At 40.3% G+C, this 18,093-nt stretch overlaps 1 protein-coding gene across 1 annotated transcript; it reads right to left on the bottom strand.

Annotated features, from left to right (window-relative positions):
* Positions 1–10,886: 10,886 nt before the first annotated feature.
* On the bottom strand, positions 10,887–17,580 carry LOC143818511 (keratin, type II cytoskeletal cochleal-like). The gene is made up of 9 exons (XM_077299797.1): positions 17,281–17,580; positions 15,324–15,532; positions 14,561–14,621; positions 14,380–14,475; positions 14,100–14,264; positions 13,890–14,015; positions 11,345–11,565; positions 11,223–11,251; positions 10,887–11,113 (listed from the first exon to the last, which is right to left on the bottom strand). The coding sequence occupies exons 1-9, from the start codon at positions 17,488–17,490 to the stop codon at positions 10,935–10,937; spliced, it is 1,296 nt and encodes a 431-aa protein (XP_077155912.1). The 5' UTR covers positions 17,491–17,580; the 3' UTR covers positions 10,887–10,934.
* Positions 17,581–18,093: the final 513 nt, after the last annotated feature.

Here is an 18,093-nt window from a genome sequence, read left to right as displayed (position 1 = left end):
AGTCCAGTCTGTGAGAGCTTTTCTGCCTCCAAGGGGAAACTGCAATTGTTCCCAATAATGATCACAGTCAACATGAGATCTGCTCAGGCTTACACCCATACATCTCAGGTCCACTTGTAAAAGTCATTCATCTCCATCACAGCTGAAAGACACTCTTCAGATGGAGCAGGACAATGTCAGAGAACTGAACTCTTTTCCAGCTAAGACATCCTTTCCCAACCCTCTAACCATCACTTAGCTGGTTTCAATGGTAAGACTACATGAAGGGTTGTACACTCACTTCACCCATGGTCCAGCTTACCCTCAACAGGTTGTCTACTCTTCAAGCCGATTAAGTGGCATTAGGTTTGCTCCCATTGGGTTTGCATCACAATTCTCACAGAAATTCTCCCCTTGACAATCTACAGCAGCTGAACTAGTACCGGGGACTAGCCCTGCTAGGGATGCATTATACACCTCACAGCTGCATTCCCAGCATGGCTGCCAGATCTTTACTGTACATCAGCGCAGTAGCTGCTTCTACAGAACGATCCTGAAGTTGGTTTCTTATTCCTCCAGATTTTTATTTGGTGCTAAAGTTGGTTTCTTATTCAGCAATTTTATGTGTTAGGGTTGGCGGAACGCACCGAATATATTTGTTAATGAGATAGGTGCGTTCGCAACCCGGGATCCACCGTGCAGGAAAGAACCTGCTGCTAAGTAAGGCGGTGAAGTAAATTAGAATAAACAAACTCTGTTACTTCACAGAGCCCGTAGTAAAGAGAACGCTGTGCCCTGTTTAGCTCACAGGGAACACAGCCACTGAGTAGAGCCGACAGTGGTCATGGAGTCCCAACCAAACACGCTGCTCCTCTCCGGTGGAGTCGGAATTCTAATGGCTATTAGCCAGCCCTGAATTCACTCATGAGAAACTCCTCGCCGGAGGTGCCAGCATTCTAGGGGCTTATTTCAGCCGGGTCCCTGACTGCATACACACAAAAACTCCTCGCCGGAGGTGCCAGCATTCTAGGGGCTTATTTCAGCCGGGTCCCTGACCACACACACGACCACACTGGCGCTGAGCTCGTACATATTTGATACTAGCGCATGGCCGTGCGGTCATGTGAACCTTATATAGTTGTAGCACCTACAGGACCTTCCAAGAAGGACCAATGGAAGATGCTGCAGTACCTGAGCATGTGACCCTAGATCTCCACTGAGAGATCTTGCCCTGGGCATGCTCAGTGTGTGCAAAGCAGGACTTAGTCCCAGAAAAGCCTGCTCGCTGCGGAACAATGCAGGGTACAATAGTAAAGCCTGGAGAGGCAGCAGTAACCCTTTGCACAGTATCCGATTCAGTGAGACGCTGGGACCGACGTCTCCGCCGAGCAGGCTCCACTGCGGCCGATGCAGAATGGGAGACCGCAGCAGACATGGTTCGAGATTCCCCCTGTTCAGCGGCAGGAACTCGACTCCTATCATTATGTGCCTGTTTTTCACCAAGATCAAAAATCACAATAATAAAATAAAAAGCAGGCAGGTTCCCTGATTTGAAAATATATTTAAAAGCACCGACAAAAATAATAAGACTAGCACAAAAATCGGCATCAAAATGGGCACCAAAGGGAGTTGTTAAAAGAGTTAAATTACTTTGGGCCGCTGATCTCACACCCCTGTTACACAAAGATGATGCCCCACATTTATTTCAGGTCGCTTCAGCCTGGCTTAAACGGATCCTGAGCATCAGAATTGGCATCAAAGTGGGCAGATAGTCGATCCTAACAATTTGAATAAGTGATGTTTTTAAGGGGTTAAATGGCTTTTGTCTACACATATCACACCACCATTACACAAACAGTGATGTCACACATCAAATTCTGATCACTCCATCGTGGACCAAATGGGTTTTAGGCATGAGAACTGGCATAAAAATGGGCAAATAGGCAATTGTCACTGATTTAAATAAGTAACTGGTGTTTTTAAGGGGTCCCTGATCTCACACCATTACATAGATAGTGATGCCCCCACATCAAATTCAAGTCACATCAGCCTGGATCAAATGGGTTCTTGGCACCAAAACTGTCATCAAGGTGGGCAAATATCCAATTTTTCTCTGAGGAAGAAAGCTGCCCACTTTCAAACAGCGTTGGATTTGGTCCTGTTCAAGTTGTTCAAGTCATACAAGCCACAATTGTTGTGCCGTCACAGAGTACTGGGTCGCTGAAGGTCATCAGCACAGCTAGAGTATGTAGATTTAATTACAACTGGAAGTTGATTCTAGCCTGCATTTGACCTTTTCGGACGTTGGCCACCTGCTGGGGAGTCGTCTGATTTTTAAGCTACCACCTCAAAACTTTGGTCTGCTTTAAGTACAACAAACCAGTGAAGGACTAGAAGGAAATAAGGAGCGCAATAGGGTCTTATCTGGGTATAAAGAGATAAATTCCAATCAAATTTACTCACCAGATCCAGCCCTTACAAAGACTTATAGAAACTTAAGCTGCTGCAGATCCACCGGTCTCCTTGTGGCCAAACCAAAGATAAAAAAATGGGATATAGAGATGGATTCTTCTCTGTGGCGCTCATAAAATTAGAAGTCCAATTGAATAATCCAATGAAAAGTGGCTTTATTTCAACACGTTTCAGAGCACCACGTACATTTTATGTGGTATCCTGGTGAAGGAGCTGTGGTGCTCCGAAACCATCTCTATTTCCCTTTTTTTTAATCTTTGGTTAAGTACAACAAAGCAAGCATTCATCGGAACCAAGACCACTAGTATATTCATGGGACCTCTGAGAGTACAGTAACAGGTTAGAGTAGCACTTACCTGTATCAAACTCTGACCCCCCACTATTAGCTTCTCATCTTCACGAGGTGTAAGACACATGTGGCTCAGATTAGAGGTGGTTAATATAATACCCCTCTTGGCACACTGACTCTCCCAGCCTGAGTGCCCACAAAGCAGTTAATGGTTTTGCGAACAATACAGTTATTATGGAAGTTAGTATGCATGTGAAAATCAATTGTTGGTACGGTATATATACTACACTCTGAACTTGATCCTGGTATGCTCCTCATGTTTTATTAATTACCGATCAACTGATCTATGTTTTTATGGTTTTATCTATCAACTTATTTAATTTGCACATTGCTATATTCAGGATGGTGTGCAGCCCCATGTATACGTAAAACACAATGTGTCGGAAAAAGGTGTGCCAAGGGCTCACCAGTAACCAACTCCAGGCCCCACTTTTCAGCTTCATGCAAAATACTGCTCATATAAGAGGATGGTGGCCCACCAGAGGATTCTCCTGTTCTCCTGTGGGCCAGTCCAAGCCTGGTGTTAGAATTTTATTTATTGTCCCTCTGTTTTAACAAAGCATGGAAAATTCTACCCAAACAAGCACTTGGGGATTGATCTGAATACCAAGAGCCAGTGAAATCATGTCTCATCTTGTTTATATATCCAATAATCATGGGTTTCAGTAACTAACTGGTGTTTTTAAGGGGTTAAATAACTTTTGATCACTGCTCTCACACCACTATTACCTAGATAGTGATCCCCCTGATCAAATTCAGGTCACTCCAGCCTGGCCTAAATGTGTTCTGGGCATCAGATCCGGCAACAAATTGGGCAAATAGCTAATTTTCACAGATTTGAATAAGTAACTTGTGCTTTTCATGAGTTAAATTACTCTGGGCCACTGATCTCACACCACTGTTACATGTATAGTGATTCCCCGCATCAAATGCAGGTTACTACAGCTGCGCAATTTAGATCACACTCACCCATACAAGTCTATGGGTGCGTCAAAAATATTTCTGTTGACTCACAGAATGCGGGAGAAGGAGAAATCTCGTTTTCCAGCTTCTCCTCACCTGTGCTGTGATTCTTATCCGAGAGAATCAGATCAGACTGAGCTGACGCTTAGGGTACCGTCACACAGTGCCATTTTCATCGCTACGACGGCACGATTCGTGACGTTCTAGCGATATCGTTACGATATCGTTGTGTCTGACACGCTACTGCGATTCGGAACCCCGCTGAGAATCGTACGTCGTAGCAGATCGTTTGAAACGTTCTTTCGTCGTCTAGTGTCCCACTGTGGCGGCATGATTGCATCGTGTGACACAGGTTGTATACGATGTGCGCACAGTAACCAACGGCTTCTACATCGCAAATACGTCATGAAATTATCGCTCCAGCGCCGTGTATTGCAACGTGTGACCGCAGTCTACGACGCTGGAGCGATAATCATACGACGCTGCAACGTCACGAATCGTGCCGTCGTAGCGATGAAAATGGCACTGTGTGACGGTACCCTTAATCAGAGTTTGAGCCGAGCGTCATTTACATAATTGATCCGATTCTCTTGCATGTAAGAATCTTCTCTCGGGTGAGTGAGTCATTTTAGGCCTTTACTTGCACATAATTAATAAAACTGAAGTTTTAAATGTTTATTAATTACATTATAAATATAGTAAATCAGTAATAGGACGGCATATTTTTGCGCTAGTGGTAACTTTTGTAAATACTAATAGAGTGTATGAGCAAGGGTTGACTTTATAATAATTTTTATAATAATAATTTTTTATTTACATAGCGCCAACATATTCCGCAGCACTTTACAATTAAGCTGGGACATGTAAAGACAATAAATTCAATACAAGTTAAGACAAACATGAGAGCAACTTCTCTTCTGTGGTTTTATCTCAATCATTTTCATTAATCAGGAAGAACTGATGGAACCATGGTCCCTAAGAAATAGATATTTGATAAATCTAGAATGTCTGCATTATTAGTGGAGTTCCGCTACTAGTGTCACAGTCATGTCATAGCGTACTGCCTGCATTACAGAAGGGGGACACTAGAGAGCAGCAGAGGATCACTGTACCTTCACCTTCATTAGTCTGTGGCTACAGCTGGACTTTTTTTTGCAAACTAACTGAAACCTTAGAGCGATTTCCAGTTTTACATTTACCACTTGCTAAATTTTACATTTGCTCTGAAATCCCAACATGTGTTAATTCAATTGCAAAAAAAAATTGACTTTGACCCATTTGCAACACATAGAATACCCATTTAAATCTCCCCAAAGAAGAGTTTTAAAAGTAAGAAAATATAGTGTGAACGTCACTACCTAAAAACCTGTGAAGATTTATTTTGGGTAGCATACAGTAAATACACACACACACACTATTCATTCTTCTTTTCATTCCCACAATCGGGATGAGTGTTTCTCCTTTTATCATTACATTGGTTTAGATGTTTTTTTTTTAAATAGATTGGGCACAGGAATGCAAACTATGTCTGTAATAATTTATCGTCATAAAAGCATTCCTTTGTGGATTTACTTCACCTGCACAGAGTTGGAGATCCGGCACAGTACGGCCAGAGCCATCTAACCTACATAAATAGATGAAACCATTTAATAAAATTCCCGACAGTAGATCCATTGTCCCAAGATTATGCATCACCCATTACTGGGAAATTTAATATAAATCCTTGGGAATGCAGATCTGCTCCACTTACAGTGAGTATAGGAAAATTGTATGGGCAGTAACTGGAATAAGACATTGATACAGACAGTGGGGCCTGCAGGGGAGGAAAATCGTGAAATTGCTCCCATTTCCTTGGTAATCGTGATAACAATAAAATACAGAACAAACCACTTTCACATCCCAGTCTTTTCTATGCAAGTACTATAATTAAAGTCCAAATATTTCTGGTGTGAAAGAATAGGGAAACCAAATACCTAGTAATATATAAAAATGATAATACAACCTGTCTCCTCCATACATCTGTGACCTCGTCTCCCGGTAGTTACCGTCAACCAACCTCCGATCCTCACAAGATCTCCTTCTCTACTCCCCTCTTATCTCCTCTTCCCACAATCGCATACAAGATTTCTCTTGGAAAACTCTACCCCAACATATCAGACTCTCGCCTACAGTGGAAACCTTCAAAAGGAACCTGAAGAACCACCTCTTCCGACAAGCCTACAACCTGCAGTAACCTCCGATCCACCAAACCGCAACCAGCTCTGCCCTCCCCTACTGTATCCTCACATGGCCGAGGTACAGACAGGACTAAGACAATGGATACTGTAAATACCTTACACCAAATTAACTTAATTTAGTCTTAAAAGTATTGTGTCTGAGTATACGTCTTCTAAAATAATCACAATTGACAACATTCATGAATATAAACTCATTACACCAGCGCTATTTGTGTGTTATCCAATCTGGCAACATTGTGCATAGATAATTGACTTATAGGCTATGTGCACACGTTGCAGATTTAGATGCGGATCCGCAGCGTTTTTGGCAGCACGGATTTGCATCAAATCCGCAGTGTAGTGCACAGCCAATGTTAATCTATGGGAAATGGAGATTTGTTGTGCACATGCTGCGGAAAAATCCGCGCAGATTTGCAGCGTTTTTTTTTGCAGCATGTCAATTCTTTTTGCTGATCTGCAGCCATTGACTTCCATTGAGTCAGGCACATCCGCAACAAAACCGCAAATATATTTGGATTTGCTGTGGATGTGAGTGCTAGAAACGCTGCAGATCGAGAGGAGGGAAGTGTGTGGGCGGAGTGTGGGAGGAGCTATGTGCGTTCATGTGTGTGTGGAAGTCTGCGTCTATGTGTGTGTGCCGGTGTCTGCGTGAATCTGTGTCTGTGTGCAGGGCTGTGTGTGTGTGTCTGTGTGTAGGCAGGCATCGTCCGATGAGACTACTAGTCCCAAGTGGCTATGACTGCTACAGTGACACTTTTAGGCAATGATGGGAAAGTAGTCCCATCATCCGGCTAATGTGTTGAACATTAAAAAAAACACATACAGTACACATATAGTGCATGCTTACCATACACTCCCTGACAAAAGTTAAGTCGCTTATCCCTGTTATGTAAATAAAAGCTTATAACCTGACGTTAAATTCATCCATTGGTTGTATAAATTATTCTTTTGAAAGCTGAAACCCTCCAAAAAGTGGTTTAGGTTAAGAAAATAAATTGGCTTCAATGCAGAAATATTCTTTTAATGGACACAGAATGGTCAGATTTTGGCAAGGAAAACGTTTTGTCGCCTTGTCATATAATGCACCCAATTCTAGTTTACAATCTTACCTGTGCTCAGTAAATGATCGGTTAATTAGTGTATGTGTATAAAAAGAAACTCAGCATCCCAGAAATTCACTTGAACTGCAACTTGAGCTTTGACAACATGCCAAAAATCCACCCTGTGACTAAAGCCTGGATTATCAAGAGGCTGAAGACCAGATCCACTGCAGAGGTGGCTGGCACCTTTAATGTGTCTCAGCGTCAAGTACACAGAACTAAAAAAAGATTTGAAGAGACTGGAGATGTGTTTGACAAGCCCAGGTCCAGCAGACCCCGCAAGACAACTGCTCAGGAGGAACGTTTGTTGGTTAGAAAATCCAAAGCAAGCCCCTCTTCCACTGCAGCAGAGCTCCAACAGGCCTGACCACCTCAAGTCCCTGTGTCAACTAGAACAGTTTGTAGGATTTTGTCTCGAAATGGCCTCCATGGTCGAATCAGTGCCCAGAAGCCAGCACTAAACAAAAGGCAAATATAAAACCGTGTGGCATTTGCAAAGTCCCACAGCCTGCTAAACAGATGGACGCTGGAAAAGTAGCAGAAGCTGGATTTCTCTGATGATTCTTCAGTAGAATTACACCACAGCCACCGCAAATACTGCAGGAGACCTACTGGAGCCCGTATGGATCCAAAATACACCCAGAAAACAGTTAAATTTGGTGGTGGAAAGATCATGGTCTGGGGTTACATTCAGTATGGGGGTGTGCGAAACATTTGCAAGGTGGAAGGCAATATCAATAGCCTAAAATATCAAGAAGTATTAGCTACGTCTTATATTCCAAATCAAAAAAGGGGTCAAATTCTGTAGCAGGCTGGTGCTCCATCTCATACATCCATCTCTACAACAAAGTTCCTCCAGGCAAAAAAGATCAAGGTGCTCAAGGACTGGCCAGCCCAATCACCAGACATGAACATCATTGAGCATGTTTGGGGTAGGATGAAAGAGGAAGCTTGGAAGACAAAACCAAAGAATCTAGATGAACTCTGGGAGGCATGTAAGACTGCATTCTTTGCTATTCATGATGACTTCATTAATAAATTGTATGAATCATTGTTGAACCGCATGGATGCAGTCCTTCAAGCTCATGGAAGTCACACAAAATATTAAATATGACTCTAATAGCACCACAACTTCATTCACCAATGTTATGCAACATATATTTGTATTTTAAGTTAATTATTTGTTTGAATATCACATTATATTCTGTGGGTAACAATACTTTTGTCCTGCCAAAATCTGACCATTCTGTGTCCATTAAATCATCAATATTTCTGCATTGATGCCAATTTATTTTCTTAACCTAAACCACATTTCGGAGGGTTTCAGCTTTAAAAAGAATAATTTATACAACCAATGGATGAATATAACGTCAGGTTATAAGCTTTTATTTACATAACATGGATAAGCGACATAACTTCTGTCAGGGAGTGTATACACCTAATCCCAAAAGCCATCGATCATCTGCAAATAAAGTTAAAATAATAAACAAACAATATACTCCCTGTGTCCGACGCAATCCAATTAATAACGATTGCATGACAGCAGGGGGCTCCGGCGATACAATGTCAGAGATAATTCTTCGCACTGCATCACTCCGCCGCCGACAGGTCACCTGGGTTCACCTGTCACTTGTGACACTACAGCGTGAGAATTTTCTCACGGCTGTAGTGCCGTAAAGTGATCTCCAATGATACACTGCGTGAGGTTTATCTCCAGTCAGTGTGTCATTGGAGGCCCTATAGAGAGGTCACCTCTGCTGATTTTACCACTCTATAGGGGAGATCGTTGTGGGACACTCGTTATTAAAGAGGGACTGCGTCGGAACAGGGAGTATTTGTGTTTGTTTGGTTTTTTTACATATTTTGCAAGTGATTGATGGCTTCAATTGGATTAGGCGTGGAATAAAAATTATGAAAAAATGTGTAGTGTTTTATTTCATTAAAATATTTTTTTCTGGCTGTGTCTTTTATTTAACCGATTAATAACTATAAGACTAATAATGGATAGGCGTCTTATTACCCCATATGCCACCGCTACAGGGCAGTGGGAAGAGAAAGCCTATGTGCCAGAAATGGCGCATAGTACAGATGCACCAATTCTGGGGTGGCTGGGTGCTTGTATCTTTAGCCGGGGGGGCACTGTCCATGGCCCCTCTCTAGGCTATGAATCTCAGCCGCAGCTGTCTGCGTAGCCTTTTCTGGCTATAAATTATAGGGGGACCCACATCATTTTTTGGGGGGTCCCCCTATTTTAATAGCCAGTACAGGCAAAATATACTGCTGCGGGCTGATATTCATAGCCTGAGAAGCTCCATAGGTTTTAACCCTTTCCCAGGCTAGAAATATTGGCCCCCGGCCATCGGCTTTCGCTCTCTGGAGCAGAAAATTGCTCAGGAGCCCACGCCATTTTTTTTTAAATTATAGATATTGCGTGCAGATTTTGTGTGTGTGTCTTTAACTATTTATGTACCATTTTATCTATCTATCTATCTATCTATCTATCTATCTATCTATCTATCTTTAAATAATAGATCTTTATTTAGGCTACAAAAACGCATACAAATCCACATGGAAAAACGCATCAAAAACGCATAAAAACGCGTGGATTTTTACCTGCATTTTCTGCCATGAGGTGCAGATTCTGTGCAGACAATTCTGCAGGCATATCTGCAACGTGTGCACATACCCATATAGGTCGTTCATTCATGAATAAATGTATTTTTTTGTCCTTCATGGCCATACTTATGTATAATACTAAACAAACTTTTGGTCTGTTTGATTAGTATTAAAATTATTGCACCTTGACTCAATTCTTGACCTATATAACTCTGGATCTAATCACTGATTTGTACATGTACCCATAATATTTGTTTGTGAAACGTTATTATCTCATTTGTTATTGTAACCTTGTATCTAAATAAAATGGTAAAAAAATATTTCAGCAATGTAGACTCTGGATCTCCCTATTTGTCATATTTCTAAAGGTGCTATCGACATGATATTTCAGTTTTTATTTTTTATTACATTTGCAAAAATTTCTACATTTCTGTTTTTTTTTAGTCAAGATGGGGTGCAGAGTGTCCATTAATGAGAAAAAAATGAACTTTGTTGAATTTAACAAATGGCTGCAATGTAGTAAAGAGTGAAACATTTAAAGGGGTCTGAATACATTCCGTACCCACTGTAGTTCCATTGTCAGTTGAGACACAGGTCTCGGGATCTATGTTTCTTCAGACTGTAACCCATCCTGACATGTGATTAGGATAGGCTGCTATTTGAAATACATGACAGGGCCATCTTATTATATTCTTGGGGAACCGTTTAAGTCCATTTTTACCAGGATTTCATCATCGGGTTCGGGAGACTATTTAATATGTATGGGGAGAGAATGGTCCAGCTCCTTGAATTTCAACAGTCATTGCTTTTGTTTGACACAGTGGTCAGCTGCTACCAAAGGAGTCTCATAGAGAACACAGGAGCCCAGCTGAGCTAAGCATTCCTGTGTATGAGGGTCTTGGGAATGATAGCTGTCAGCACGATTGTTTTGCTGACAGCTATCCAATGTGTATGGGGTCCTTATTTCTTCACAACAGATATTATCAACCTTTAAAGTGTAGCATGTGTTTATTACATTTGAATTCGATAAGAGTCAAAAATTTAGTGCCATGCAAATAGTGGTTTATTACTGAAAAATTTACAGTAACAGAAATGAATCAAATTCAATAGAGCAAAGACAAATACTTAAGCAACCATAATGAAGATCAAATATGAAGGAAAATGAAAGTTAAAGGTACAAGCCCAAAACTGCAGTAATGGTATGACAGCTTTTCCAATTCAGCAGTGGTGCTTATGGTCGGAGTGATGTTTGCTTGTATATGAGTGGCCATAACTTCTTCCGCTGCCAGAACTGAATCCACCATTATGATGATGATGATGATGATGATGCTGATTATGTCCACCATGAGAAGATGCTCCTGAATGGTGTTTCCCTCCTGTACTTGAGTGCAGGACAGCTAGAAATGAGAAAATGTGTTAGTCTGAATAGTAACAGAAATCTTGCATTTTTGCAATTTATCTGGGACCCAAAAATGTAGATTCTAAATAGTAATGTATTCCACTTACAGATGCTCACTGAGCCGTCAGAAGCCAATCTGGAATAAATAAAAAAATATGTAAACCGGTATCTTCTATAGCTGTATACTAATACATATATATTTTTAGATAGTTATCTAATCTGTAATCACCTGCACTCTTCTCCTTCCAGCATTTTCTTATAGGTGGTGATTTCAATATCTAGGGCCAGCTTGACATTCATTAGCTCCTGGTATTCTCTCAGCTGGAGAGCCATGTCCTGCTTGGCCTTTTGTAGAGCAGCCTCCAGTTCAACCAGCTTAGCCTTTGCGTCATGGACAGCTGCTTCACCTCGTTCCTCAGCCTGACTGATTGCTGATTCCAGAGCAGCACGCTATAAATTTATCAAACAATAATATATAACATTTAATTTGAGCTCTGCAAATATTGATCTCCTGGAGAGATGAGTGAATCTGACAACATTGAATTTGGCATTTGAAGTTGGTCAGGAATCGAATGTGCTCCGACACCTAGAAAAAGACGTTTGTGAAAAAAAGAAAGTGCTATACTCACATTGCACCTCACCTGTCCCGTCACAGCAGCTCCCCACCTGATCTCCTGCTGGCTCCCTCCATCCAGCTTTGGTCTACTTCTCTTTAGTGCTCACTCCTTGGCAATGACTAGGCCTTGCAAGACATGATGACACAAGGCGATGTATGTCATTTAGTCTTTTGATGTCTAGTTAGATTTGGAGGCGCCAAAGAATAAAGACTGAAGAGAAATAGACCAAAGTTGGAGAGAGGGAGTCCGTGTTGGACTAGGAGAGGTGATCCAATGGCAAGACTTGTGAGGGGGCGAGAAAAGTTTAATATTTTTTTATTTTTTACGCCCCTCACTAACTTAAAAAGATACTAGCAAAATGGAATCCAGCCTCCAATTTGCTGGACTCAAGTGAATCGCACTGAAAAAAATTAAAAATTCTGACAAATCCGAACTTTAGGGGGAAATTTGTAGTGAATTCCATTCGCTTTGAACTGATTTGCTCATCTCTGCTCCTCCTTTAACTGATCCAGTTAAATAGGATTCTCCAAGGTCACCTTCTAAAATGACACACTCACTAGCACTGTATATAGAATCTTAAATCAAAAATTTCCATAAACTAGTATGTGTGAACAGTGGAAAAAGGATTTAGCTTCTTTGTAGAGCAACATACACCTTTTGCTTTGGAAATTAATGGTGGTTGTCCTCAATCTTTTCATATTAGGCCAATTTTGGATGGGAGTTTTATTCACAGTCTCTATCCAGACCACAATATCTTGACTAATTGCAGGCATCGCGATCGATCGAAACTGACAGTCACATATGTGTCTATAGGGGCTGTAAGATTGGATCTAGACACCGGTGAAGAATCAGTGCATTGTGGTCTATGTCTGAATCCAGCCTAGCACTGTGTTGTACCATTTTTGTTATTCCTGCTAGAACCTTATGAATACATTGATGACTGGGTGTTACAAGATGGTTGTGTGACACTGCACATTGTGACCAATCAGAGCTGCAAATATCAGACAGTATACAGACACATCCCTGTGACAAGAGAAATAGTAACAACCAGTGGTCAGTTTATTTTTAAATTAATAGAAGGGATAAAAGAGGAATAGTACAAAGCAAGGTTTATGGTAAACGATGATCCATTGTTATTTTAAGGGGAAAATAAGTTTTTACTAATACAAACAAGTCGGAGGGAACAAGAAACAGTAGAGCCGCACTGCCGGGCTCCGGAGCAAAGAACAATATGCAACACAATGCTTGCTACATGAGCTGGATTCCTGACCACTGATCCCGGGTGCTCGCATGAAAACTTAGGTAAGTAATGAATCCTGTCATAGGGACTCACTGATCATGGAGTGAACAAAGTCTTTATTAAGACGTGTACAGGTACATCTTCACGGCTCGGGGGATGTGCAAAGAAAGCAGGAAGGTGCAGGAGGTGACGACGGCCGTTTCGCGCTGTGTCTAGCGCTTCTATGGGTCCATCATGGACCCGTAGAAGCGTGAAAGTCGGAGGGAACACTAACAGATCGTCTTTAGCAAAAAGAAAACTAAAACAGTAAATATATCTAAAAGGTAGCCATATATCAAATAGGTTCCTTACAGCTTTCTGAAATTCTTTATGAAGCACTCGTATCAAATGTTTTATCCTCTCAATATATTGCAGTAATCATATTATATAGCAGTGTACATACAATTGCTCATGTTGCCTTTCTACACAGCAAATTCTTCTATTTTCTCTGCTCTATGTAGAAACAGCAGGATTTTTTTTCCCTGCATGAGTCATCCCACTTTTTAACTCCTGACCCAGCTGCTCTGTTCCTCTCCCTGCAAAGGACTGCAGAAAAAATTGACCTCTTGTTTCTATGTAGAGCTTATAAAGATACAGGGAGTTAGTTTTTAATTACACTATGTTTTAGACCTAATGGAGAAGAGAAAAATGAAATGGGTACAAGGGTATAATGACCAGTTGTAAGTACACAGTGCTATATAATATGATGATGGAAATGTATTAAAAAAAATAAAAATTTTGATGGGAGCTGTTCTTTAAGCCCTCTATTAAGGATTGCTTCATAATGTGGTGGAGAGTTTATCATCTCTCTCTCTCTCTCTATATATATATATATATATATATATATATATATATATGCAAAATGTAATTTTTTTTACCTCGGATTTAGCACATTCAATCTCTCCTTTGAGTCTCTGAATTGCTCGGTTAAGTTCAGCGATCTCATTTCGACTGTTCTCTAAATTATTGCCATTTCTTCCTGCCGCTGTACGAAGTTCATCAAACTGTGGATACAGGAAAACACAAAGGAAGTAAGCTCAATATTACAAAAATGCAGTGAATATTTGGTATCTGGATCTAAGACTCACCCTTGACTGGTACATGGCCTCGGCCTCAGCTCTGCTCCTGTTGGCAATCTCCTCATATTGGGCTCTGACCTCGGCGATGATGCTGTCCATGTCCAGGTCTCGGCTGTTGTCCATGGACACAACCACTGAGGTGTCTGAGATCTGAGCTTGGAGCTGACTGATCTCCTGTAGAAATAAGAAATCATCAGAATAAAATAGTATCTTATTTTACTATTGGATCATGTAAAGGAAAGTATCTAAAAAGTATTGGTGGTATGTGACAAGGACTAAATATTTTTACCGCATCATAGAGAGTCCTCAAGAAGTTTATCTCATCGGTCAGTGAGTTGGCCTTAGCTTGTAGTTCAGCTTTTCTAATATAAGCAGCATCAACATCCTATAAAAATACATTAATTTGGTAAATAGTTTGTAACAACTAATATTACCACATAGATATGGGAGTTTGAGATGTTAATACATACCCTCTTTAGCAAGACAAACTCATTCTCCGCTGCTGTCCGCATGTTCAATTCTTCCTCGTACCTATGTGTGGCATGTCATGATTATTCATACTGCATACAGTCATATTTCATTCTGCATGCTAAAATGTAATATTGGCCTTAAAACAACTAAAGGTGCCTGTGTCCTCTACATGGTCATGTTTCTCATCTTCCTTGTATCTCTTTATTTGAGTATATCCTATTCCCTGCAATTGAATTTTAATGTGCAAATCAATGCATGTGTCACAAAATACAGATCCAACTCATGATATCAGGACATGTGTTACGATGGACCTGCTAATTAAATCTGTAGGGAAACGTGGCAGTAGGAGCTCAATTTCTCTGCAGCTCCAACACAGAGGAAGTTAAAGGGCTTGACTGGGAATTACAAATTGATGGCCTTGAACGGAAGTAAAATGTCAGCACTTGGCAAAGGATACCAAATAATATTTGGAGAGGTGGTGTTCTGCTCTGTGCACTGTGTACGTTTGGTCACACTGGCAGTTCAGATATCCACTGATTGATCGGAGTGCTGGGTGACAAACCCCAACTGATCTCCTACTGATGACCTATTACACAAATAGGTCATCCATGTGTGAGTCCAGGCAAACCCTTTTCAGCATTCAAGGAAGTATCACTGATTCCGAAACATGATTGTCCTAAAAACCAAATCAACATATTTTTCAACGGTAATTAATTATGCATGAAATGTGTCCTTGATAATTTTCCACAATTATTTTCTTACTTTCTCTTAAATTCTTCCATTGTTTCCTCCATGTTGCTCCTTTCTGCTTCTAGATGAGAACTTTCACTTTCCAGATTCTCCAGTTGTCTCCTGAGATTGCTGATAAAAGCCTCAAACAGAGGTTCAATTTGAAACCTAGCTGTTTTCTGTTCTTGTAGAAGAGCCCACTTGGTCTCCAACATCTTGTTCTGCTGCTCCAGAAATCTTACCTAGATGTATAAAAATGCAGATACTAAAGTACAAGTATTGTATTGTATTAGGGATCATTATGAGCTATTACATATTTGCACTAATTATTAAGTTTCTGCTATTACTGTTTGTCTGGTAGACAAACCTTACTGTGTTGCACTACATAATCTATCACATATCTGAAACAATTGTATATATTCAATGTAGATGTTCAGATGACATACTTTTTTTCATATATATGCTAGAGTTCAGTAAAATGATTCTTAGGATGGAAGTCTGTAGCTGCCTGACAAGAGTCCTGAGAACCTTCTGCAACTGGCATCTTTAGTGCTTCTTCTGCTTAGTAGGACTGGGACAATGTCATGGTTGTAGCGTGACCTATTAATAGGAAGAGGCCTGGTAGGTAGGAGGATGTCTCTGGACTCTGGCCTGGTGGTCATGGACTACCAATCTCACCATAGGATAAGAGCTCTTCAAATCTTTTTTGCTTAAATATGCTGGATATGTATGAAAAAGTGGTGAAGTATGTTAGTTTATGCAATGGAGGCATACATCAGAGCCTTCTGTCGGAATAGAGCTTTATAAAATACTCAATTAATTTTGACATGTCACTGCTATTGAAAGTTCCAGTGCCCGTATAGTAAGTATCATTATAATTGTGCCTCTGTATTGGCTTTCATAACTTAATCATCAATAGATTTATATTTAAACACACATAGTCAATTCGTTCTATAGGTAACACAATTTGAACCAAAGGGACTAAAGTAGACGAGGATATATTTTATTAATTCATGTAATTGGGAGCAAAGGTGCAATATCTAGCACAGCTACAATAAAAGTATGATGTGTAAGTAAGAAAGAATGAGAAGTCTCCAGGCCTTTTAAGCAGCTGATTGAGAAGTGTCAAGAGTTATCTCCTGACCAATCTAACAATAATTGGCAAATTGCCTATCCTATGAATAAATGATCACTTTTTAAATGCTGGGCTTCTTAATTTTCCATATCCACCTTTTGAATCAAAAATTGCCTGCAGAAAATTGACTGAAATTAACCTTTCTTGTATTAGCTTATAAGACAATGCTTCTCAATTATTTTTATTTTCTCCCTTTTGGAATAGTAAATGACCTCCTAAATCTCTTGAGTTTTTATTTTTAAAAGTGTTTTTGGTGTTGTTTTTCATGCAGGCATTCGTAGTTTCTTCATGTACAATAGCAGAAACAGCAGAACATGTCCTATAGCAAAAACAGATTAGAGTTGAGCGAAAAGATTCCCAGGACCTTAGTCCAGCATTGCGATCTGTAGTCTGTAACTGCAAGCTCTGAGTCATACAAGCCTTTCACATCCTGAGGTGGTCTTGCGGCCATGGACTACTGATATGACTGCTGGACCAGAGTACTACAAATCTCTCCGGAGGAAGACACCACTCCGGACATAAGAAGAGTCTACACCAGACCAGAGCAGACTTCAGGGCAGTACAGGTGAGGGCCAGATATTTAAACTTTGTATTATTTTGTTTTACATATGTTTATTATGTTCTGAGGTCTGCAAACATCTCAGAGCTTAATAATGTGAATTTGATTTGCATCAAATAAATTCTAAACAAATTTAATTTCCTCGTCTAATTAGAATAAATCTGTTGAATCCGAATTTTGGCAGATTCATTCATTCATAATATTCTACAAACTAAATTTCTATGTAGGTTCACCTTTTTGAATATACCATATATACATATACTGCATATATATATGTAAATATATAATTAACTCACCTTGTCAATGAAGGAGGCAAACTTGTTGTTCAGTCCTTTGATCTGATCCTTTTCATCAGTTCTCACTCTCTGGATGCTTGAGTCAAACTCCAAATTTAGAGGGGCGAGAAGACTCTGGTTTACAGTAACAGGGGTGATCCCTGAAGAGCAGCTTGACCCTCCAAAACCACCAATTCCTCCAAATCCAGATCCATGTCCACTTTTACCCATGTGACAACCTCCAACTGAGATCTTGTGTCCCTTAGATCCAATGTTATGGGCACTTGAGCTGCTGAAGCAATGTTGTTTCTTGTGTCCATGTCCCATGTGTTTAGAAGAATGGGATAAAATGCTGTGAGAGCTGGAATGTTTAGGTAAAGATACAGAACAGGAGCTGAAGTGCTTGTGTCCAGAAGAGGCGAGGATGGAGTGATGGCATGATGACATGGTGGCTCGTCTCTCGGTGATGGTGACTTACGGAGAATGTATGGTTGATGAAGATTTCTGTTGTTCTGAAGACCTTCTGTTTGTGGTTTTTATACTTAAATTGGTTATTAATAGTCTCATAAAATGAATATGACTTCATGAGTGTTATATGGTAGCATCAATTATTTTAGTTTATGGAAGGCAGTTCAGCAACACGCCTGCATTATGACAGCCATAACGTATATTATTGGCTGTGCTCTGAAGAATGAATATTTTCTTCTTCCAAACATAACATAGAGCAAAAATAAAGGTAATACTAAACTATAAAGTTCACAAAAGATGAAAATAGGTGTTTGTTTCCTTGTACATGTACACTCCAAAAGCTTATGAATAATTGAATATTACAAA

Source organism: Ranitomeya variabilis, chromosome 3, assembly GCF_051348905.1.
Source record: "Ranitomeya variabilis isolate aRanVar5 chromosome 3, aRanVar5.hap1, whole genome shotgun sequence".
Classification (NCBI taxonomy): Eukaryota; Metazoa; Chordata; class Amphibia; order Anura; family Dendrobatidae; genus Ranitomeya; species Ranitomeya variabilis.
The sequence above is the reverse complement of the archived record's forward strand: the minus strand, read 5'-3'. Positions and strand labels throughout refer to the sequence as shown.